The sequence below is a fragment of the Amphiprion ocellaris genome, chromosome 17 (assembly GCF_022539595.1).
Source record: "Amphiprion ocellaris isolate individual 3 ecotype Okinawa chromosome 17, ASM2253959v1, whole genome shotgun sequence".
Taxonomy (NCBI): Eukaryota; Metazoa; Chordata; class Actinopteri; family Pomacentridae; genus Amphiprion; species Amphiprion ocellaris.
The window spans coordinates 12529603-12556291 of record NC_072782.1 but is presented as its reverse complement, the minus strand read 5'-3'; the positions used below and the strand labels follow the sequence as shown (position 1 = coordinate 12556291).

At 39.7% G+C, this 26689-nt stretch overlaps 1 protein-coding gene across 4 annotated transcripts in view; it reads right to left on the bottom strand.

Moving 5' to 3' along the window:
* Window positions 1–26689, bottom strand: part of arhgap24 (Rho GTPase activating protein 24) — a 77327-nt gene that overhangs the window by 11792 nt on the left and 38846 nt on the right. For 2 of the 4 annotated variants that reach the window (XM_023280896.3, XM_023280898.3), the window contains 2 exons: window positions 7444–7566; window positions 1905–2112 (listed from right to left, as the gene is read on the bottom strand). In XM_023280896.3, the coding sequence (XP_023136664.2) occupies window positions 1905–2112; window positions 7444–7566 (331 nt within the window). Of the gene's footprint in view, window positions 1–1904; window positions 2113–7443; window positions 7567–11855; window positions 12065–18611; window positions 18802–26689 lie in introns of those variants that run through there. The other 2 variants (XM_035953128.2, XM_023280899.3) reach the window with 2 other exon arrangements.

The window sequence follows — 26689 nt, the reverse complement described above, 5'->3', positions numbered from 1 at the left end:
CATTTTCTGGTCTGACTGAGCATGAAAAGCAGAGCGATGTCAATCAAGCACCGTCTCCACACACCTACTCAGTCTAAAGAAGCAAGTAAAAACACCTGTGGAGGAGGACAAAGGGTCTGTACGTCCTTTAAATGTATCATATAATGTGTTTAGTGCCTGCATTTGTGAAATATTTATGAACAGTTGTGCGCATAAACATTTAAAACTTGAACTTACACCACAAGATGATAAAGATAAAAAAATCTGAATGATCTGCTGTAGGATACAACTCATAAATGCTAACCAAAAAAACATTTTCCTTCACAGTAAATAGGTAATATTTAAGCTACAGGGTTAAGAAGAATACTAATGCCAGTAAATTGAGTAAAGACAGCCTACATCGATGTTTCATAATGATGATAGGAAAAAATACAAGAAAATACAATGTTATCTTTAAAAAACTAAAACTCTGACCAAATTACACCATTTATCAGGGTTAGAAATTGTCAAGATTTTTAACTTTTCAACAGTGCTTGGAATAATCTTGTGCAACCTGTGGTTATGTCAGGAAAATGAGCATAAAATCACGATAATTCATCATTTAGTCACTTAATTCTACATGCCTGATTCATCAGGAATAAAGCATTTGAAACAGATTCTGTAAAAAAGAAAAAAAAATCTTCATTGCTCTCAAAAAAATCTGTAACTTTTCAGCTGAACTGCAGGCTGTGTTTACAAAGAGGAGATAGGAAGCAAGTGTGGAAAGAACTAAGAGAGACTGAGAGGAAACTGTGGCATTCTTGAGCAGTAAAATAAATGCAGCATGGCTCAATAACAGTATACAGAAAAACAAGTTGTCACCAAGTTGTTGGAAGATTTCAGAGCCCCGGAAGGGATGTGGAGAAAAAAAAACAGGAAGAATCCCGAGAAAGCTTTGAGAGATCTCGCAAAACTTTCTCGGGATCTCGCAAAACTATAGGTGTATACTTCTGGGTCTTTTTGGCAGTATGGAGAAACAACAATGGACGACACCCACCTGTATGAGAGTTTTATTGAGTTTTATTTTGAAATTGGCCTAAAATGTAAAGACATTCAAGCAGTGCTTAGCAAGAGGCCTAGTTGTCACACAAGCGAAGCGCAAACGTCCAATAAGACTGATGCGACTATTGCGAGATCTCGCAAAAGATACCTCTATTTTGTTTGCTCTCCCTGTTTTGTTTTTTCTTTCTCCATGTCCCCTCTAGGGCTCCATAGAAGATGCCTCCACCATGTCGGCACATCATTCCAGAGATGATGCGCAGAGTGGTGTGAAAAATGCCTTGTTTGTAGAAGTTGTAAAAACCTACACAGTACAATATCTATAGTATGTAGAGACACTCTCCCCTGAGGTTATGGGTACTTGGAGAAACGCTGCTCATATTGTTCTCAGGTTTTAGCATTTTTTGTAAGACAATTAATCAAAGGAGTGTGTCATGCTACACAAAAGACATTTTGGAGTTTTCGCTACTTCTAATTCTACTTCAAGCCATGACTGTGCTGTTCACCCTTCTTGTAATGATGAATTAATTGACCTATAGAACACATTTCTTTCACAGAAATAACCTCAAACTTCTTTCCTTTGTCTGAGAAGCTTCGTATTTATTAGAATTTGGAGACAAATTAATGTTAACTGAACTTTAGAACTTTCCATATAGTCCCACAGTGGATCCTTCCTCGTGTCCTTGCGGGATAATACGGGTTTAAAATGCAAAACAGGTACAGAAAAGCTCCGTCATTCAAGTCTCTCTAACTAGATGCAGCTACAGGACAACAGGTTCACCCGTGTGGTCGACTGATTCAGTCAACAATCCGAACATATCAACTAGACATTAAAATGCACTGAGGAAATCTAACCAGCTGCGACGCTCACGTTTTTTTTTTCTTACCAATCAAAAGAAGGTTTCTCTCCACAGTCAAAGGCATCCTGCAGCTCTTTGACCAGGTTGGCCTGACCCGGCAGCCTGAATAGACCCTCTTCCCGAAGGCCCCACTGCCGAATGAAATCCACACACTGCTCCACCAGCATAGGGGCCAGCTTGTTCCCAAAGCGGCGCTCGTACCGCACCGTCTCCTCCAGCTTCTGACCGAAGATCCCTGAAACACAAGACGACAAGTTTAATCATCGTATGGCAGCAATAGGTGTCCATATGATTCGCCACATTCAAATATTTACTCATAAATTATGTAATCATAAATACTGTATATCAACACGATACGGAAATGAAAGTATTTTTTAATGCTAACACTGGAAATACTACTCACATCAAAAATCTGTATTTTTACAAATAGTTATTTGTTCTTTAACAATTTTACCATGTTTAAATACACTATAAAATATCATTACAGATATCTGCTATTATTTGACGAAAAAAGTTTGTATATTAAGGATTAAAAATAGTAAATAATTCATATTTTACTGATTTCTCCATTTCGTTAAATTGCACAGTGTCCAGTAAATTCAAAGAATAAGTATTAATTTATTCATAAATTGTAAAAAAAACAAAACAACATAAAACAAACAAACAAATGCCAATAAAGGCTTTCTGATTCAGACATCAAATATCTGTATTTTACAGATAGTAATTAGTTCTTTTCCTATCTGTGTCATTAAAATTACATAAATTAAACTGTTTTCTTGTACTGAAATTAGCAACAATAGATAATTATTTTACAGATATTTGTCGTTATCTTCAGTTTTTTAAAAAAATATTTTTTCTTTACAGTTTTTGAACATTATATTTTTCCACTATTTTTTAATGTACTTTTTCTGGCACCCTGACTGATGGATTTCCCTTTTTCTTTTTACAGGATTTATTTTTACACCGTACATAGTAGATTATTTGGTTGAAACAGAAAAAAAAGCTTTATCTTTTGAATACTAACACAGTCTAACTTCCTCTCTCAAAGTGAAAGGAGCGAGTTCCAACCAAAGTACAAAAGAGAGCAGTTAAATCGATTGAAAAAGATTCATGATAAGGTTGTGCAGGCGGTCCGAGCACAGAATATGTACACCCACAAAGCCTTGTCTGATGATCAAATCTCTAACTTCCTGCTGAGCACCTCTCGCGTTTTGTCTGAGACGGACGCCATCGACAAAAAAAAAGAAAAAAAGACCGATTTCAATTTGCAGCCGTCTCATGTGGACGCAACACAAGAGGGGATTAACGCGGCCTTCCTGAGAGATTTGGATCTGCATACTTTTCCGGTCTCCAGATACAGACAGAGGTGACTCACACACATGTCTACACGTGGTACGACAAGGTACTGTACCCACTGAACCAGGGTCCCCGAGCTTCGGACAGCAAGCAGCAGCCGAAAAACAACTGGAGTTTACCATAACGCTCAGAAACTGTGGTGGAAATAAATATTTTCCAACAGCTGTATTCAGAATTTATATGTAAACTGGTGCAAGTGGATGCACCTTACAAATAATATCATGTTGTCATACTCACCCCTCTTGAAAATGACACAACTCGTAAGCTTCCGGAGGAAATGCCTATTAATAAATTTGTGGTAAGATAACACGCCAGGGAATTTAAAGCGCCTGCATTCTAACATTTTCCAAAAACCAGCCTCCGTCTTTCCACTTTCTACAAAAAGCAAGATAATAGTCCTGAAACAAAAAGGATGCATCAGTTTGATAGCAGGTCAGTCAAACTGTTTTCATCGACATCTCTCAGAAAATCCTTTGTTAAAAACAGAAGCAGCTGATCAGACGTGTGGAGACGCCCGAGGGATTTTTCCACTTCAATCTGTGCAGCAATCCAAATAAGACAAAGCAGTAAACAGTCACAAATTCCCAAGAAACACAAGAAGCCGTGTGTCCATTTTGAAAATCTTACACAGATCAGAGTGAAACATAGAGGAGTCAAAATCCACCGCAGGAAAGAATGATTAATGTCCTCATGTATCGAAAAGGAGAACAAATGGGAAAAAGTGACTGGATGAAAAGGAGGTCATCCCTCCAGACGTTCTGGTCATGAGTCTAGGAATGTTTTCCTGGGTCACATGTAACTGTGTGTGTGGAGCAGCTTATGGTGGAGTGTGTGCATGTGTTTGTATGGATGTTTGCTGTTCCCACCGGGCTGCAGCTCAACCACAAGCTGTGTGTGTGTGACACCTCCACTCTGCAGCCACTCCACTGTTTCCTTCAACACTCTCCGGTCCTGTCAGCTACACACACTCACAGACACACACACATCACAACAGCAGCACACACTGAGCTCCTGAGGTCCAGACACAACACGGCCTATTTTTTCCCATTCCGTGCTTCCTACTTCCTCTTTCTTGTCTTTGATTCATTTTCTTTGGTGCGGTTGGATGAATGTTCCTCAAATATGTGAGGTAATGTTGGCACTGAAGTCGATTTCTCTGCAAAGAACATCAGAAGAAGTAAAGGATGAACAAATAGGCAAAGAAGTAGGTTTGCTTTAGAGCCTTACATGATTTTAAGTTACTATGGGTGAGGTAGAGGAAGGATTTATACAATGTCAGTGCTGCTAATGTGTACTGCACTTTGAACAGATGCTGGATTTGATTAGATCAAAATGGATGTTAACAGTATTTAAGCCATTCTACCTTTGCAGAAACTGCATGTCAGTCAAGGTAGAGCAAATATTTGATTTCCCAGAATGTTGGAACTTTATAAAAGGCAAAAAGAAAAGCAATATCTAAGACATAATAAATATAGTTAGTAGAATTAAAACTTTCACATTCTGTTTAGGTAGTGTAAAAACACAGCTGCACAGAACAGCATTTGCAGTTACGAGGCAAAATAAACTACGGTAGTATACTGTTTGAACAGTCATTTACTTAAACGATTATTCCAATATTTTGAGATAAGTTTATTAAAGATTTTTCAGCTGCAGGCCGTGAGTCTGGCATGTATACACTTTTAACTATTGATTATGAACCTTTTTCATAATACTATAATTGTTTTAGATGCACTAGTTTATTGTCGGGTCTTAAAACCCTTATATTTAAACTTGTTATATACATTTGTCACGTTAATATTTGGGTTAATGTTTTTTGCTATATGAATAACGGTGACTCGCATTGACTTAACGTGGAGAATTCCAATTAAAAAAAACAGAAGACATTTATACGTCGTATTTTTCTGTAAAATACTTTCAACTATGGGACTACAACTACATATTACCTGTAAATTAGGACCAAAGTTGGCTGAAAAAATTGGCAGCTCAATGGTTTGGGAGCCAGACTGAAGCAGTGAGGAGGGCGGGGTTGCCTTGGGTTAAAAATTTAGGTCAAACCAACAAAAAATGCCTCTCTGCCTGGCTGAACTAATATGTGGATTTTACTGTGATGACTACCATTGTTACTAAATATCAGCGCACCGCAACCATGAGAGAAAATTCGATGAACTCAACACAGAAGTCTGGAAAATCTCATAATCAAGTCGTAGAGCGCACGGCTTGGAAACGTGGCAGGAAGGACTGTTTAAAATAATCTTTTGAGATTCTCAACATCCCATGAATCCAACAGCAACAACGGTTGAAATTAGAATTAAAAGATTTTCCCAAACTACCAATAAACAGCCGGTAATTACCATGAAATAAATCTCCAAAGATCCAGATGGAGAAGCCACAGCTGCACATTTTCACAGAGGTCTGACTTCACACTTTCTGTTATCCAACTGGCCGGTAATTAATGCAACATCAGAGCAAGAGTTCAGCACAACACAGCAGCAAACCTTTCAGAGGCTTCGCTGTGGGAGCTGCCTCCACGTCTGTCACTCTCTGAACAGAATTTTTCATCACACCTCAGGAGGACTGATCAGCCAGTCAGGGTTGGGTTGCTCTGCTGTTGCTGCAAAATGGGAAATGTGTGTGTGTATATATATGTGTGTGTGTGTGTGTGTTAGAGACAGAGAAAGCATCGTGGAGCCACCTTTCCTGTGGCATCTTTGACAAATGGCTCGTCCTTTTGAAGAGCAGTCAACTGCAATCGACATCAAACTCCCTGCACTGAAAACAGAGGGGCCAGCTCTGCCTCATCTATTCACTTTGTCACCGAGAGCTGCCCGAACTGCCTGTCTGATTACAAACGCTGCACTTGTGCCCTGTTCGCACACAATGTAGGGCAATGTCTGCCGGCACAGTCAACAACAAGCCACAGCGGCGCAGCGGGAGACTCTGTAATCAGCACACTAATTCCACCAAAGTCAGGAACAACTTCATGATAACGATTACAGCATCGCGCGTTTCGCCGATGAATCACAGCTCATTTGATGATTTCCACATCGCTGTTTCGTCAGGTTATTTGACATATGAAATTGATTTAAACGCATGTTTATTGGCATGGACAGGCTGCATGGAAAGAAAAACTAACACACTTGATGACGACAGAACACCAGAGTGGAGATTCAAGCAACACAAATCTGCTTTGTTTTGGATTTCACAGTTTAAAGGACGATTTCTAGTGAATTTGCATGACTTTTACTTGCAGCTAATGGTGAAGTCATGCAGTAATGCCACCTGCAACATGTGGAAGAACACCACCAATAAAACATGGCAAAAAGGGAAAAAAGGCAACCTGTGGCTTTAAGTGCCACCAGACTCTCATTAAAGTAAAGCCTGTTATATGTAATCAAATATTCAAGCATGAAGAATGCATTCAAATGTAGTTGGCATCAGTAAACCAGTTGGCTGGTATTAGCCTGTCGCAGATATATCAGTATATTTGTTTGATATGAGCCCTTCTGAAAACTTTTTTCTTCAACATAATGCAATAAAAGATGTTTGGGTTAATTGGGATAGTGGCATCATTGTAGAGTTTCTCCAGCTCTGACTCCATTGTTTATAATGCTGCACTTTCTGTAGCACATGTAGCAGAGTGTGCAGAGTTGAGCAGATAGTGGTGCGGAGTTGAGAGGTGACTCATAAGTTGTGAAATAGTTTGTGAACTACATTGCTGCAAAGTTAATAAACAATGACCACATCTTTTTTCTATTTCAATTTAACTCTAATCTACTGCATGTATATAAAAGAATATTGGCAGATATTTTTTGTTTACTCCCCAAAAATCAGAAACTGCATCAGCCCTAAAAATACTGTATCGATTAGGCTCTAAAATCCAGTAATGTACTTGGAAATTACTGCTAAGTTATGTCACTATCATGTCCCAACAAATTTAGGATTTAGGTGGCTGTGCACAAGACAACGTTGTGCTTTCAGTACTTAGTTAAACTCAGTATCTGCACATACATTATGCATTTTGTCAGGATCGTGTGTCTTGCTCAACAAAACTTGCTCACAGAATGAATACCTACACACTTATCCATCCTTTCATACATTATTGGAAACTTTGAAACTCATGGACCTTGGGTTGTGCATATAAATCTCACTAAAATCTACAAGTTTTTCGCTGATTCCACTAATCAAAAACAATGCTTGTGTGTACACCAACCTCCACCAAAAGGTGCCCAGATGACCCTCCGGATCGTCTTCACCCAATCCTCCATGTCATTCTGGGTGCTGGCCATAAGAAGGTAGGTCTCATGGTTGGCTGTCATCCGCTCTCTGTCTCCCCCTGCACAAATAAAAGACAACAGTTCATGATCTAAACACCCCTCATAAAGCAGCTGATAGGGCAATAGGTTGATTAGTTGGTAGATATTTTCATTTGACCAAAGTCTCCTTTGTCGGACAATTGTTGGTGTTAATTTAATAAGGTGAAAAGTGCTACACCAATAGTCTTCCATGATTAACTAATTATTTTTGGTGGCATCAGGAACAGACAACCTGTGAACACCCCAGTGCTTTCACAACTTTAGTTAACCAATCTAATGCAGACTGCAACATCTATTTTATTTAGACAGAGCAGTTTGAACATTTACCGAGAGTCAGATCCAGACTGATTGACACCATGTCAAAGAATTTGTTAATGTGGCTGCATTTCATGAAAACAGATGATCAAAAAGTTAAAAACTCTGCAAACAGCATGGTCGGTTATCCAACAGTAGGCAACTGTTTTGTGAGTTACGTATGTCAATAATTTTTGTCCTGGGATCAACAGGTGTTATACAGGCAGTTCCATTTAATTCAGTTTAACATGCTGCAAATCTTAGCTTTTTGCTTTGATTTATGATTCATTTAGGCTAATAAAGCTAGCAGATAGAGTGCTTCCCTTTGTTTGACTACAGCCCAAGTAGTCACATTAAATATCTGAGAATCAAACATAAACAAAACACACTTTGAGTGGATGGGGCTTTTAAGACAAAGCCCTAAGCAATGTCTGATGTCCTGATAACCAATGCTGACTTTAAATGTTCTTGGATGGTACTATAATTTACTTACATCTAATAAGACCACTGTGTATCTCTAAAAAATGGCAGTTTTGGGCACACACACTTTCACCCACAGTAATAACTCATAGAAATGTTTATAGCATCTCAGGGCAGCAGCGTATGTTCCATTAGAGCCAGACTCTGTATCCTGATTCAACTTGTGGATAATGGACACAAGCACTCTGTTGTCATGTGATACCGGACAGACTGGAGTGGAGGGTCTGGACCTGTTTCACATAACCAATCTGGCTGTCGGGATCACTATGACAACAGAACCATTTCCACCGCTCCGTTTCAGCCTCATCGAGATAACACGAACAAACAAACAAACAATGACTCGTGGCATTTCATGCAGATGCACCTGATTTATTATAGGAAGAGATGGAGTGTCACACCAAATACTGAATTATTCACGACTTAGACCACCAGGGATCCTGCTGAATTGATTGTATCCCAGAATGAGATCTGCATGATGCATACGGAAACTATTTATAGACTCAAAAACAACATGAAGACATCCGGATTAGTCTTAATCACTTGAAACAAAGAAAAAACTGTTTTCTGGCACAAACCAAAAGTGTCTTTCATGGAAGTTTCTCAAGTGAATGTGTCACTCAGTTTATATTTTCAAAGCTGTAAGATGACAGTGAATGAGACCATTAATTTGGTAAGATGCACAGATCCGGATAACACTGATTGTGTTTGTGCTGTTTGGGGAGTGGTTGGAGAGCAGGACTAACAGCTATATGTGGAGCCAAACTTTGACAGTGAGATTGATGCTCCCTGTCAGTCCTGATGAGATCTCATTAGCAAGCAGCAGATGCCAGTGTTTGCCTTGTGAAACATTCAACATGTCCACAGTGTTTACACCCTACAGGCTTCCTTCACTAACACAGACAATGTGAACTTTGTGACAATAATGGAGCCCAACTGTCCGATCACAGTACCACTACATCACTATCACTATATCAGTATCAGCTTACGGCCACTTGTACTTCATGGAAAAGATGTTTGGGGTTGTTTTGAAATGTGTCATCACACAGTTTGTCCAACAGAGTGCGCTCTAACTCCATTGTTCACAATATTCTAAGCACTCTCTGCAGCACATGTAGCAGAGGTGAGGAGACGGCGGTGTGGAGTCACGCTGTGTCTTCACTGTTTAGCTATCTACATCCCTTTGTAAATTATAATGCTGTTAATTGTCAAACATCCCATCAATATCAATATAATTCATAATGTATATATACATACATGAAGAAATATTGTCCTGAAATATCAGGATTGGATTTTTTTTGTTCCCTAAAATCAATATCGACCCCAATAATCCAGTATTGATCAGGCTCCAGACAATAAGACAGTCATTGTGAAGAGAATTTTCAAATGAGGAATAATTATAAAGTGAAACTGGAGCTAATTCCATATACGATGTTGCATGATGTACTGTAATCTTTAGTTTCACCTCATGAAGCAGGTAACATTCAAAACCCTCTCTGTCTCCTGTAGGCAGCAATCCTTACCATCCTGTCCTCAGCAGGATGGCAACAGTTGGAGATTTAATGTGTTTATTTGTGAGAGCTTACTGACGTGTGTTTGCGTCTACAAGAATATAAGCTAACCTCTTTGTTTATGTCTTATGAAGTGGACTTTTAATATCCCTCTCTCCATTTCGATGTCTTGACCTCATGATTGTTTTTGTTGTACATCCCCAGCATACTGTATTAGAGTTGGTGACATTATTGAAGCAAAAATGCAAGTTTTCTCTAGAGCCTGACCAACTTTGGTGGCGAAAGCCGGTACCAAGTTTTAGGACAAAAAAAAAAAAGCAGTACTGATATTACTATCAATATTCTTAATAAATGCTAGCATACATATACACATATACACTATTGTTCAAAGTTTGGGGTCACTTAGAAATGTAATTATTTATGAAAGACAGGAGTTTTTTTTCAATAAAGATAACATTAAATTGATCAGAAATACAGTCTAGGCATTGTTAATGTTTTAAATGACAATTCTAGCTGGAAAGGGCTGATTTTTAATGGAATATCTACATAGGGGTACAGAGGAACATTTCCAGCAACCATCACTCCTGGTGTTTTAATGCTACATTGTGTTAGCTAGTCATGTTGAAAGGCTAATTGATGATTAGAAAACCCTTGAGCAATTATGTTAGCACATGAATAAAAGTGTGAGTTTTCATAGAAAACATGAAATTACCTGGGTGACTGAGAAGTTCACTGTTTTTTAGCTTTCCAGCAAGGTATTTACTAGGTACAAACTAGTTAGCAGCTTACTTGAAGACACCACTTCACTCTGCACCATACTCTGCTGCATGTGCTGCAGACAGTGCTGAGAGTATTATAAAGAGTGGAGTCAGAACTGCTCTGCTTGACAAATGGTATGGTGAACAATTTTTTAAATTACTGCAAGCACCTTTTCCTGCACTATGTTCTAAAAAAAGAGAGTAAGATCGCCACATGACATGACAACAGATATGCCACTATCTGAGGATCGTTGGTCTTTGGAGTCTTGATTGTACACAGTGATTCATCTGAAGTCATTGTCAACACTGAGGAATTGCAATGGGCACTTTTTTCCCCCTACTTTTGCTACACAATTCAACATTGACTATGCTCTGTAGACATTGGATGGAGAAAAATCACCATTATCATCAGTTGCAGCCTTAACCAGAACCTGAAGAATGAAGAATAATGATTTCTGGTTTCCATATCTACACTTCAAAACTAAATAAATTATTAGTATCTATCTATCTATCTATCTATCTATCTATCTATCTATCTATCTATCTATCTATCTATCTATCTATCTATCTATCCAACACAAACTGATCCATTACAAAGCTGTGATCAGAGACTTGTTATCAAAAAGATCAGGTGCCATGTAAAAATCAATATCTATCAAGTTTGAAAAGTCATACTTTCCGCAATACTTATCTAACACATGGTTTCCAAACATAATTACAACAGTGCATCCATCTATTTATGCTTCATCCATTTAATCATCCATCTGTTTTTGTCCATAAAGCCAGAATGAAAGTGCCTGGTTAATGCTTCCAATTCAGCTCTCGCATTAAATACAATGAAGTTTCGATCCATATCTCGATCTGTGTCTTAGAAGCGAGTCATTCATTTGAACCGGAGTCTGCTGCCCTCTTCTCCTAATCCAGTAATTAGTCACTACCCGCTATGGACCGTCCACACTGGCTCCCATTAATTACACCGAGCAGATTCAACCCATCAGCTCTGCCACGCCCCCGTCTTCAGCCTTCAACATGCCAGTGTCGGTTTATATAAATTTTAAAGTAATAAAAGTAATTCTTCCAGTGATATGAACGCATCCATTCATTCATAAAAGCGGAAATAAAGACGCCGCTTCTGCTCATCGGCTCACCACAAACTGCAGCAATCACATCCACGCTGTCATTTCACGTTTCCTCAACCTGCGACGCGCAAAAAGAGTTTCACAGATGATTTGATTCGTCAACAGATCAGCAAAAGAAGCGACCACTAACCGGTAAATGAGGCTCAGTTGCACATGGGAGTGTTTGCTCTCCTTCGGCCAGTGGAAAAGACCCGCCGCTCCGAGATACTTTCTGAGACCGAGCTGCTGTTTTAATCCAACCTGAAGTCCTGCGTAACGAACTCCGTGCTGCAGCTCACGTATGGATGGATTCATTCACAGAGCCATACAGGATATATCGATGTGTAGTGTGTCCACTGTGTCAGACTGACTGTGAGGCGACCAGGGCCGTGCAAAACGTTTTAGGGGGTCCGAGGAACAAACCACCCATTGGTCCAACTTCACTGCTGTCTGCAAAAACCTCGTTAATTGTGATTGCAAACAGAATTTCATTTATTACGAAGACTAAATCCCATCCTGAAGCAGCTGTGCACTGTAGTTTTTGGTAAAAGTTACTTTAACAGGAGCAAACTGTATATTTGTTGGGGACTATTTTCAGCCGTGGATTAATACACATTTGTTGCAGTAGTATTTAATAGGATTTACAGCATAGGAGTGCATGTGAGAAATAAACTACATTGTGCACGTTCATGGTAGTAATGCTACCCATTTGATATAAGATGAATTTGTATTTTCTTTTTTTAAAGAAAAATTGCTCATAATTGACATTTTTTAAGATACCATACCATGTTGAAGCAGTAGGGCACTGTAGTTTTTGGTAAAAGTTGCTTTAACAGCAGCAACCTGTACATTTATTGCAGACTATTTTCAGCTGTGGATTAATACACATTTGATGCATTAGTATTAGTATTTAGTAGTATTTACAGCACTGGTGTGTATATACAGTGTGCATATTCAGAGTAATAATACTACATGTTACACAGTGCAGTGATCAGTCTCACAAAAAGTGCTTCCATAACATATTTTATACACATTTGGAAGTATCACATTGGAAAAGTTGAATGGTAATGGAACATTTTGAAAAAACTGACTCAATTTTGCAAAAAAGTTTTTACACTTACATTTTTGATTTTTTTAAAAACTGTAGATGTGCACAATGGGAGGTGGAAGCATTTTTTCTGATTAAGTACTGACATGGTGAACCTTCAGTTCAATCATTGATCAGATGTTGTTTCCGGCTTCATTTGCTCTGGTTACTACAGTCATGTGTAAAATTGCTTGTACCACCATCTGACAACACTGCACAGCCTGGTTTATTTGCTCCTGAGCACTTAATTGTTACTAGATTAACTTTTTTTTGTGACTTTTTAGAAGTCGGCTGAACTGACCAAACACTAAAATAACTGGTATGTCAAATTATTTTTATACCGATTACCTGCCGCCTTCAACAGCGCATGGAGACAAGTCTGGAATGATAAATGTCACACACATTCAAACCCATCCTACAAAAAAGACTTACGTCTACCAGTGTTCCTATTCTCTGCTTCCTCTAACTTCCCCACCTATTGATGCCTCTTCCCTTCCTCTGTGCCACCCACTGTATCACCCCTTAGAAATGCACTGGCACCCTAACAATGTACTGATTCTAAAAAAAAATAATCCACTGGAAATAAGCTTGTCAACCCTGTAACCACTGAGGCTACTTAATTTACAATACTGATGCATTGGGTCTTACAGATTGGCGCGATCGATGAGGATTAGAGGATTTGCCAGCAGTAATTCTGGTAGACTTTCTGAGTCCCCCCACTACCACTGGGAACTCTACAGTTCCTATGCCCTCCTCCTCTTCTCCCTCAGCTACTTTAGCCTCTGGCAAAGCTCAGATTCTGACACTGATTCCTCACTATTGACTTCTAAGGGGTTAGAATCTGTTTTCCCAGTGTCTACTGTATTCTCTTGATCTACTGAAGCCTGACCTGTGTCTGTCCTTAGCCCACTTGTGGGCAGACTTCTCAGCTCTGATGCACTCCCTGAACTGGCCCATCTTGAACTACAGGGGTAACTAAGGAGACAACACCAAGTTCTGGGGGACACTGCACCACTCTGTAGGGGGTTGGGTCCTGTATCGAATCTTGTTACGACCCTTGAACTCCTGGTTCCAAACACAATGTCCCCCTCACTCAAGGACAGATCTCTTACAGTGTTTCTCCTTCCTCTGGTCTCAGTACTGTCACTTTGCAGTCCCCTGCTGTACATGACAATATGCCTCCTCAAGTAACTCCTTGTAACCCATCCACCCAGTCCTCACACAGTCCCTCCTTGGTCTCTTCTGCCACAGTCCCTAGTCAATAATCAATTGGCAAACAGGGCTCTTGTCTAAACATTAAGAAGTCAGGAGTCCTGCCGGCTGATTGATGCAGTGTAAATTCCTAAGTTACCAGGGGCAGGTGCCGTGTCCAGTATCGCTTCTAGTCTAAGCTTAGTATGCGCAGCGAATCATGCAATGTACTCTTAAACCACTCACACTGCCCATTACCCTGGGAGTAACATGGACTACTCTTCTGAACTTTATAGACCTTTCATAAACGTCGGATGAAGTTACTCTCCCAGTCTGAATGAACACACAATAAAAGCACCGATAAAAGGATTGTGTAAATACTTTCAAAAACTCAATACATACTTGAAGGCCTAAAGAGAACAACATGAAAAAAGAAACAATCACAGTGACATATTGCTTGATTTTACAGTCCTTGAGAGAAACAGATGTAAGCTTCGTATCAATCAAAGAAGCCTTCTGTCTCATAAGCCACAAATCACAACTCAATTCACCACAGTAGGTGCAGCATCTGTTTGCAGTGATTTATTAGTCTGTGCATTGGAATTACATTTAGAGTATTTATCAAAATCCATTGAGGATTTTTGGGGAAATTTGTTCAAGTGCAAGACAGGATAAGGGTACTGATACACTAATACCAAGAAAATGACACCTCTTTCAATAAAATTACTGAAATGTTTCACCCTGCCTGCTATGAGCTGCCTGAGCTCAATTGTACATTTGGTCAGAACTACATACTACTCAAAATTAACTCATGTTTCTCAGCTATGATGCCCTTCATTTCCCACTGTTACACTAATTACTCACACTGACCAGTTAGTCACACGGAAGTTTCTCAGTCACGGGATTCTTCACCCTGCCAGCACTGTTTGCGTTTATTGTCATGCAAAGTAATTGTAATTCCCCAGTGTGCCTCTGAGTTCTTTTGTCCACATTTAAAATCAATCAGCCCTTCCATTACTTGCACGGACACACAGTGTTTCCTTTTGGAAACAACGGTTATGAAGCTGTTAAACAAGCGTGCAACAGGATTATACAGCATACCATAGCCATTACAGCACACTCCTGTTCCTCCTGCCGTCTCCGCTTGATGCTCAATTTTCCTCCACAGTGGTTGAGTTGGTTTATAAAGATGGGTGAGGTGTCACACCAGCTTAGCACATGGACAGTTTTAACTATTTAGAGCACAAGGGCTAAGTGTTTGAACAATCCTGTTTGGCCCATTCACAAGCACACATCATTCAGATAAGTCTATATTGTCTCTTGACATGTGAAGGTCAGTCACTGATCTGAACCTGAAACCACTATCAGATAATAAGAGAAAACTAAGGTCTGTAACTTTTACAGCCTTGAAGATTTTGGTAAATAATTAACAACATTACCTTCAGTCAGATAAGAACATTTTGTTCAGTTATCATCTTGTTGCCTGTGGGAAAATTCTCCATATCTGTCCTCCAACTGAAATGACCGGAGGCTTCTTCTGACAGGTGCTTTACTTGCTGTGGTTAAGCTGCCTGCAAGTATTATTCTCCACCATACAATTCTCAGACTGCTCCTGGTGCGACTGGCACTCCGTCATCACTTTATAAATGAGACCAACCCTAGCAGGAGTTCAGCAGCAGAGACAGTCGAGGAGCTTCATGTAAAGCACCACCGTACCTGAAGAGACAACCGTGACAGCTGTCGCAATTCCCCTGATTCTCCACGCTCCGGCACACTGCTCCAAAGTTTTCTAACTCAGCGGTGAACAATTGTCAGCTTTACAGAAGCAGGCAGACTTGTACTTCAGAGGACAGCTTGCATTAAGTAAGGCACACAGATTAAGATTCCCAATTCACATTGAGACCTCATGAAAACAAGTTAAGGAGACGGAAAAATCTCACATCCTTTCAGGTTCCAGCTGCAGCTCTATGGGTTCTCTGCAGAGGAGCATCTACTAAAACAGCAACTTAGTTTATGGAAACTTCTGCCGCATACAGAAAATGTTGTACTTCAACTGCATCAACCTTCAATATAACCAGATCTAATACAGTCTACCTAAAAATTGGATATAGCACAAAACATGGAAACAACATTGCTAAGGGTAGCTTCGTGTGTGCTATTTTATCACATTACAGAGTAACTTTATATCCTCAAACAGAACTACAATCCATCATTGACAACCAGGCATCATATTAAATTATTTCGACCTTTTATTTATAGTAGCCCTCTGTGTCTGTGTCATGTCATAATTGCCATCTGAGTTGGGCTGACTGCAAGCCGCCAACAACTGTTCATTCCAGTTGTGACCACTGACTTTAATAAGTGGCCGGGCCCAGCTGCAGACTGGTCTTTAACTCATGGCTCAAAACAGGTGGGAGACAACAAAGGATCCCACTGTGCTGTAATTGCTCACAAATACCTGGAGCACTGAAGTGCTTCAGTCTGACCTGTAGCTCCTAAGTCCTGTAAAACCACACAGAGTGCATCCGCTGTGCAGCAGGTAGAGCTTTCCACTGGATATTAGTGGAATGAAGGAGTTATTTTTCCGAAGAGAAACAGAATTAATTTTTTACCACCTGCAGTAACTGCCTGAGGATGCTGGCAGGTTCATCAAGCTCCTAATAGTATGAGGCGCTGCATGATATGGAATATTTATGTAGATAAGCTTTTGCCTTCTTGCTTCAGTTATGCGTTGTAGGGAATTTGCTCAGGGCATTATAGATTTGGTGTTTTTCTCTAGCCGGGGAGCGCTGGGGAGTAGGGATGAACAGTTGTGGGAAAAGCAGCAAACTGCAACAGATAATGCTATTGCAGTTTGAATTGCAATGTAATTTTTTAATGTCAAGCTTAAGCTCACAGCAGTTTTGACCCATATGTCAGACGTACATGGTGTGGCTAGGAAATCATTACGCGAGATGAACTACCGCATGCATGACTGAACCTTGAATTATATGTTGATCAATGTGCAGCATGAATAGCCATTGAAAGTTCCAATGTTTTTAAATTAATAAATGAAATGGTCTTGTTCGTTATATCCTAAATTGTAGCCGTTGTGATTTGCTAATTATGCTGTTTCAAACTGTGATTTTAAATCGACTAACTGTTCAGATACTTTATCAGAAAAGGGATTTGTTCGCATGACAACAATATCTTGACAATGTGTCACTACTCACTACTACTTGTTTTATGATAGACTAGATCCTTGACTCTTCTCCATTTTCTTGGTTTCTAGGATGAGGAGTCTTGCCTTTATGAATGGCTGCTAGCAAATGAGCGACAATCTTTCTAAAAAGTTCAGAGATTTTCAACTAGAAGCTCATAACTGCTGCACAAAGACACTATGTGGACACTCAGTCTTTCATTGCTGTGAGTAAAACCAAAAGATTGATGCTATTTTTATATCTAAAACTGCATAACTACGGTCACGAGACAGTTGACATCACTTAGACAGGAAGTGACTTCGCCTGTTGAGGAAATTGTCTGGCACGTAAACTGGTGTTAACTTTACAGTTTTCATATGGATTTAACAAACACAATATAAAATGCAAACTTTAGGGGTGGAAAGTATTTTTTGTTACCTATGAACAGGGAAAGCCTGTTTCCCCATTTCCAGTCATGGTGCAAAGCCAAGCAAACCTTCTGCTGGTTAAAGAATATCAATCTTCTCATGTAACTGTTAGTAATTAAACAAATAAGCATATATCTCAAAATCTTCAACTATTCCTTTAATGTGGTCATTTTGAAGTACACAGTTAAAACCCTAAAGATATTATGTCTCACCACCTTCAAAGCAGTTCAGAAATCCAAAGAGGAGACAAATGCAAACATCATTCCAAGAGTCTAACCACAAGAATAGTCAGTTTGTTTTAGTCAGACGTTGCTCAGAAAGGAGGAGGCATTCAAACAGGTTAAAAACGACCTAAAATATTCTGTATTCACGAAGGTGGAATACATTTCGTGGGAGATTTGTTGTGAAAAGTTCTTCCAGACTTTGATTGTGTTGTTTGCCAAGTGGAGGAAGCAGCTGCTGCTGGCTCAGAAAACAATGCAGACACTGTAACAAGCTGGTTTAGCTTTAAACGACGAAAATATGTGTCATACTTCTGCCGGTGTGTGTGTGTCTGTGTTTCTCTGTGTGTTGGGAGATTAAATGAACACATCAGTGTCTGTTCTCTCTTGTCTGCGAGAGTCTTCTTGTTTCCATGCAAGTAGGGGCAAGTAGAGATTCAATAATGTGTCTAATGATAGTCTCCTCTGAAGTCCACACATCATAAATACCTCCGACATAACCGGAAGACACTCACTCAGCTGCAAACCACATCAAAATGTTAGTCCATTCATAAGGAGTGAGTATTAAGAGTGGAAACTTTTTGTTTAGAGATGATGGCACCCTTATACACAGAGTCCATCTCAGCCATGAGTATTATCACCTCCAGAGGGTCTAATCTCTCTGCAAAGTGCAGCTGCTACAACAATGAAGCCTGTGGTCGACACATTAGTGTATGTTTAGAGAAATATATCCATTATACCACGACATAAAGACTGTGAGCTTTCAAACTTCTCAAAATAGTTGAATAATGCAGTTTTTACCTTGAAGTGAGGATAGTAAATCAGATAATCCATACTGTGGTAAACTATGAATCGAATGATGAACCACCTCCATGCCTCGTTCACTCTCCTGTAGTGTCTCTGGAAGTCCAGAAAAGAGCCACTCTGAATGAGTTAAAAGGTCCTGACCGGCTGGGTTAACGTGAGGACGGGAGTTCCTGACTGCAGGAGCTGCTCTGCCAGTTTTTTGGCCTCAGAATGAGTGAGTGAGCACAGCTGAGAGGGTGTGAAAGAGAAAGGGAAGGAGGGGGAGGAGGTGAGGTTTGGAGAGGGGGTTGGTGAGGGCGCACACACACACACACACACACACACACACACACACACACACACACACACACCACTGTAATGGGGACAATAGGCAGATCTCTCTGAAGGTTTGACACAGGGCACGACCCCATAAGCAAACATCTGATCTCCACATTCACACTGCAAAGCTCTGTTAACCTCCTAAGAGCATAATAATGTCATCATGGCAACCTCTTGAATGCAGAATCAAATAAACGTTAACATGAGACAATATTGACAGTGTATAATGTAATATTTTGTTTCATTTTGTACTGTATTAATAGCTCTAACTTATTTATCCAAACTGTGGAAGAGTTCCTTCTGTTTGTCAAGTACCAGAATATTAACTGACAATCATTTTAATAACTGATAAATCTTTAAAGCTGTCTATTTTTATTCATATTTTTATTGTTACGGTAATAAACTGAGAATATTATAGGATATGTTCCATCGTCCAGAGATCCGATATCAATACAGAAGGCAGCAACTGCACGGAAAATAATCAAATCTTCAAAAACAGATTCAAGCTTTGCCTCACTGGACTTTAATGCTCTAATGGCAAAGACTGTGATACTGTGTTTTCCTTTCATGACAACACAATAAATTATTTCCAAACATGAGTTATGTCAGGAGATATTCACACATTCAGTTATCTCAGACGAGAGAGTAATTACAAAGTACTGCTTCAGTCCAAAAAAAGGTCACACGCTGCTCAGCATCACAATTCATGAATTCAAAGATTATGTATTTAACATTATTGCTGGAACAATTGTTTTAAAAGGTCCAGCAAGGCCGAAACATCAAAATGATCAATAAACTGTGATGCAGAGCACAAGCAGCATGCCAGATCTTACTTTACTGAGGATAAAGCAGAAGTGCCAAAATCTTTGCTGCTTCTCCAGTGTGAGGATTTGCAGTTTTCCCTGTGCATCGTATAATTAGATTTTGGATTGATATTTAAGAACTGATTTGTGTGAAGCATTTTTTAAAAGATCTTCTGACATTTATTAACATGATCAGTCATAATCAAGAAAAAAGTAACAGACAGCATAATCAGTACTTCTTATTTGGAGCTTATTTGGATGTTATTGTGGTTGCAAATGTCAAATGATCAAATAATACAAAGTGACTCTTCCCACATCTATTTTATGAGAGTAGGAGGGGGACGAGCATATCCAAAAGACTCCCACACACTGTCTAAATTGCAAAAATCCATTTATTCTCAATGTTTTGGTGCCACACCTTCACCAGGGAAATGTTTGTTACAAAGAGAATCCATCTTAAATAGGGAGTGGCATCTCCATGAAGTGTAGGAAGGCATGAATTCCAAAATATCACTCAACAGAATGACGAGTTATAGTCATAATATCCTGAAATTGTTTGCATTAAATGGGTAAAACTGTATGATGTGAATGCTTAAAGGGCCAAACTGCATTCCAAAAAGCACATACATATCCAGGATGCTGAATGGCCCTGTGTAGATGAACCTACAGAGGTACGTTGACATGGCATGTGTGAACAGATAGAATCCTCCATAATAAATACAAGATCTCACTGAAGTTCAATCTTCGCCCAACGCATGCTTATATTTAGTTTTGCATGCTTTATATTTAGTCAGGACTGTAAGCATTAAATTTATAGGGAGGACCTATAAATAGACCCTCCAGGCCTCCGGAGGAATTTACAGTGAAGAAAATCCACATATTAACGGCACATTTGCAAGCAGGACAGTGTGTCGGAGTCTGTTTGAAATGATCAAACAATGACAAAGAGCACCAAATATTGCTGTTTTATGTTCAAAAAACCTATGACAAGTTTGCTGCTCAGCCCCCCGGTGTACAGCTGTCGGCTATATCTTCCCATGTATCTGTAATGGGTGTCCTGTTTCACCTGAACCCCCTGAAAGGTATCGATGGCTCACTTTCTTCCTGGTGTCACGGTGGTCCTCGCCTGTCAATAGACATAATCTCAAGACAGACACGACAACATTAGCCCCCCACCTGAATCCCCAAAGACATTGTCTGGTGGAGAACACAGACTCCATAGAACTACTATGGCTATCTATTACCATCTGATGCTGAATGAATAACAAAGTGAATAGGAGCGAGGAGGTCAAAGGGGACGAGGATTGTTTGGCTCTACTGTCCTTCTACGGGCGCCCATAGGAAAGCAGGTAATCGTGGCACCAAAAAATGGAGAATAATGGCCACATCGGCTCTGAATTCTCTCTGCTGAAAAGCTAACATGATACCCGGACCACTTAAAGCTGCAAGATCAACCATAACAGTCCAGGAAGTCAGAGCAGGGAGGCATAGTAATAAATCATTAAGTTGTAGGTATCCATTTCAAAAAATTCTCCTGGATAAAACTGAACGATTCTGCCTCTACATATTAACTCTTCTGCTCTCAGGCAAAAGGGAATAAAGTGCTTGGGTCAAATGCAGCTGTTGAGTAGTGAGTGGGCAGAGTTTTAATGAGTTGTTGTGAGGGCAAGCAGGCGAGCGATGGGTCAGTCCGTTCACGGAGGTCACAGGCCTGTCAAAGAGCCAAGTGTCTCTGTTCTGATTTTATGCCAACTAAATAAAGAGCTATGTCTGTGTGTTCTGCCAAGGCTGCTGTAAATATACCATTATGTAAGGGGAATCAATTTCCACTTTACAAAAAGGAAACATGGCTCAGACTGAACTTACAGCTCAGCGCTTGTAACATAAGTTGGCATGATAATCTAAAAGAGTAGAGGCGGATCCAGAGGTGAGTTGTAGTCAACATTTTAAAGGCTCATACTTGCCTTTTACTACTCATTTTTACTACCATAATATAATTTTCTAACAATACATATTCTTTTCTTTTATTCTATTCTATTATTCTATTCTTCTAGCTTCTATGGAAAGTAAAAGGATACATCACTTTTACCACTAAATATTGTGTTCTAGGCTAGTTTCAGGTTTCTTAAAGTTGTTGTTCATACCTCACTGAAATGGAAACCAGTAGCTGCCTTCAGGGTAGGAAATTTGAATCAAACAACCCAAAATAAACTATGTTTTGCTGTTTGGGGTGCTAAAGTGCTATGTGATTTAGACTAAATATGCTAATATGTGTGAAAAGACCAGAACTGATCCTTTAATACGTGACTTAAAATGACAAAGGCCCAAAACTGACAATTTCAAGTATAAATGAAAAATGACTTCATTTCTGGAAGCTCTGGAAAGAAACCACAACCATTCTGCTCAATGTATTTATTTCTGCGGCGACATGGAGTGAATGTGAGATTAATTCTAGACTAACTCCAAACAACATGAAAGCATGCAGGGTAACACTTTGAGGTCTGTTAAAATACCAAAATCCTTACGAGTGAACCTTGTGGAGCTTCAGCGGCTACTGACCGGGGGATTAATATCCCATTAAAATGTGAGGAGTGCTGAGTTTTGGTGACGGCTGGCAGCTGTTGTCACTTGAACACTTGCAAGCAGTGCTGGGAGGCTGAAACCTTACATTCGTGATACAAGCATACTGATACTAGAGGAAGCTTCTGGAAAAGGTGCAGTACATGCAGATCCAAGAGAAAATCCTCAAGTGGCACCGCAGGAGAGCTCTCTGAAGTCAACCTGACACCAGCTCTAATGCACTTTTAGCCCGGTATCATCATCGTATCGGCAGAGAATTTATGCTTTGTGTATAACCAGACACACTTTAAGCGGTTATGCTCTCTGCTGGGCTGACAGGATGAGTGTTTATATTTTCATCTTTGTACTATATGCATGTATGTCTGCCTCTGTGAAACATGTATGCTTTCTCACGGTTATGTAAACATATCTCACTATGACAGATCACCAATTCGACGAGTGTATCATGCACTCATGGCCGTGAGACTGTAAATCTGTGTGGACTGCATGCCAGGGATTCACTGGTGTGCACTCGGTGATCCCAACCAAACAAATGATCTTCCAAGATGTTTGTCCAGTATCTGAAATATGTTTTGATTCATACACAGGATGCTGTGAGTGCTCAGCTTCATACATACATAATGTAACTGAGGATTCTGTGGATAGAAAAGCAAAAGCAGTGACAGCAAAATAAACGATTTGTCTTTTTCAGCATATATTGCCATCTGCCTTTTTGTTTGCTGCTTGATTGCTAATATGCATTATCCACTTACAATAGGAAACAGGCAAACTTGAAGAAGAAGGAAGTGAACTTTCCTTAATCCACACCAGAGAATGAAACGAAGACTGGACTTGACAAAGTACCTGCTGCACCGCTCACTAATACCTTCTAATATCAGCTTTCAGCACAGATGAGGGCTTCAGGGTAGATGCACACCTGCACTCCCTGCAGCCAGAATTGGTAGGTTGAGTCAGCCTGGCCTTTAGGAAGCCCTTTGAACCTTTCAGACAGGGCTACAGTCACCTGACTTCAGGTTTATTGTGACTAATGGAGCTATAGAAGCTTGCAGACTCTGGGTGAGAAGCAGCAACAAACATGAGTGCATGATCTAACAGACAGTTTGAGTTTAGGTGTCTCGTCTCTGCATAGAAACATGCAAATAAATCCTGACAACTGTGTGTTAAAAGAGTGTTTTCGATAATTTCCACTCACCTAAAGCAATTCCTCTGCAAAATGAATTCACTCTTGTCATGTGTCATACAAGCATTAATCAGCCTTTTCATTTGTGAGATTGCTTTCTGAGATTAAGGGGCCTGTCATAGGGGAACATAATTTTGATAGAAAGTCAAGAATAAATCTGATTGGCATTCATCAGTCATCACCCTCTATGAGCTTTTTCTCCACCTCAACATGTTTCTACTTTGTGACTGAAGAGGTGGACCATGAATGATACCGTTCATGATCCACAAACAGGGAATGTGCTTCTAAAGCGGATGCATCTATGTCACTGTGTGATAATGTGCTTGTGTCTGTCAGTGTGATGGCTGAACTCCCAGGCGTGAACCATAAAACCCTCTTTGACTCGTCATACAGACAGCCAGCATCCAGGGCGCGTTTTCATTTTGGTCATCGCAGCAGTGCTGTCTGCCTCTCCACGCCTTCGTTGTTTTTTCTGACAAAGCTGGCCAAAGCACAGACGGCCTGAGAGCGCTGCAGTGCAGGGCGGCGGGTCAAAGAAAAAGATTGGTGGTGATCTAAGTGCAGAGACAGAGAAGTGCTGATGATGAAGTTGGCTCTTTGTGTGTTTGAGTATGAGCTGCTGGACTTTTGCTGATGCTGTTCGGTCAGTTCTCTCAGTTCAACCCAGAGCTATGAAGCTAAAATAAAAGCTTTCATTGACCACAGTCAATGATGTCACTGCTGAGGTATCACACATGCATGTTATGTCTGAAATCTCCTGTTAGTTCTTCTGGATGTCAGCCTTTCTTAAACTAAACTTAACTAACAGTCATTTTGACTATTAACTTATCTACTTTCTTTCCAGAGCCTGAGACATTCAAGGAATCCAGAAAATATTTGAAATTTTGTCTCAAATAGTCAGTCTACTCGTTGAATAATTGTTACCACGACCACACTTTATAATTTCTACACTGTACTCATTTATATAGTATGATGAAATCAAAATCTGATCACCCAGAGTTGATTGAACTGTAAAATAATATGTTCAATTTGTGCTTTCACTTTTTAAATCCCTTTGTTTTTCTCTCGTACATTCTCCCCTCCCCCCTCGTCTCCATCAACAATTCTTGAAATCTCATTTCTGCTCCAGCATTCTGCATAATACAGTATTTTTTCTGCCTGCTTCCTCTCCCATCTGTTGCTTCAGATTTTTGCATGAGAACGTCTTTACCCGGATGGATTTACAGGCAGGCTGGGAGCTATGAATTCAGGAGCCTGTTCTGTTATCTGCCTCAAGCAGCCAAGCAAAGTGAAATTTGACCCAACTACAAGAATGCTGTTTTACTAAGCATTATTTTTCTTTCTCTGGCAAGGTTTCTTGTAAAGCTACATATCTAGTGCAACTAACCAAGGTGACACTTAAACTACATATATCATTTGGAGGCTTTTTTAATAACCTTCAGAACACATGACAATGATTTTGTCTTACCAGGAGAGTTCACAACTCTGGTCACAAATTGTGTAACTAACACAGCTAAGCTGAATTTAGTTCTGTGTAGCTTCAACTCCTGGTTGTTTTACTTTTGTCTGATGTCACGTGTCAATTTTATGAGCTCTGTAACTTTATAACATTGGGCCTTCTTGTCCAGATACTAATCTCACGGGACTTCTCGGTTAAATAAGATTAATAAATACACAATATTTCAGAAATCCAAATGTTGGATTGTAATTTATACTGAACAATCTAAGACAAAATGGATCGGTAACAAATTATCAATGAAGAAAGAGCTTAACTTTGCATTTACTCCTTTATGTTGAAATATAGTATCATGCTTTGTAAACATTGGCAGGGTAAAGCGTGGTGAAACACAAGGAATTACAGCATATTAAATGCTAATGAGAAATTGGCAGGCACAGTTTAAACTGACAATATCAATGCCTTTCACTTTAGTAAACAAAGTAATGTGCATTACCCATTTGGCTTATGACATTTTAACCAAATATGAACAAAAATAAGCTGAAACAAAAGTTTCAAGGAACAAACTGGTCATCAGTCGACTGGTAATATGAAATGGATCTAGCCTTTGTTTCCAAAAGTAAAACCAGTACAGAAGTAGCTTAAAAGTGCATTCTTTCTTATGGCCTACAGGGGGAGACTCCGCTGGATGCAAAAAGAGGTCAGACTGTGTAGAAGTCTATGAGAAAACTTGATCTGTCACCTCAGTGAACATTTTTCTAATGAGTTTATGGTCTCAGTCACTTGTGTCAAGACTTTCTGAATACAGAATGAGGTTAGTTTTAAGTTAAATTATGGTTTGATTTACAGAAAAATAGATGATACAGTAAGGTATGCTTCATGGTGTGGCTACTTAAAGGCTGACAGATCGCGACCATATCAGAGCACATAGTGTCCTCAAAAGTTCTCACTCAGATCCATCGTTCTCTCATCAAGTTCAGTTTCTAAAGACCAAGATGGTGACGACCAAATGTCAAACTCAACGCTTCACAAACCAGTGGGTGATGTTACAGCGGCTACTGGGGAGAACCCAGGCAGGTACAGGAATCAAATGAAAACTCCACACAGAAGGACGTAAACCCAGCACCCTCTAGCTGTGAGGTTACAGTGCTAACCACCCCACCTCTCTGCTGCCCCAATTTGCATCAGAAGTCACAATTTTAGTGTGAAAAGAAGAACATACGATTAACATTATCTGACTTTTGTTGCAGTCTGTACCAAACACACATGTTCCTTGACGTCTGGAAAATACAATTTCTAGGCATCAAGATATCTCTGTAGCAACACAATACTTCACTTAAAGTAGTTCTTGGCACTTGTCCATATTAGAATATTTCAAATAATTGTTCAGAGTTATTGCAGTTCATTCTGAGGGAAACATCCCATTGTTGTTGCAATATCTCACTCAAAACCACAAACATAAACATTATGGTGGTGATGATAGAGGGTCGCCAAAGTCATTAGAGTTCATCCTCGGCGGACAATGCAAACTTTTTTGCAATCAAGCCAAACTTTGCTCAACCAACAACTAAACTGACAATTACCATCCCCACTGGCGTTAGTAAAAACTGCATTTAGTTAAAACTGAAAAGAAAGTAATGTTGCACATAAGGATCATCAGGCTTAAAGAGACTGATATTCAATCCCATCCAGTCAATACTGTGTTACTGAATAAAGCCTCTATGATATATTCCTA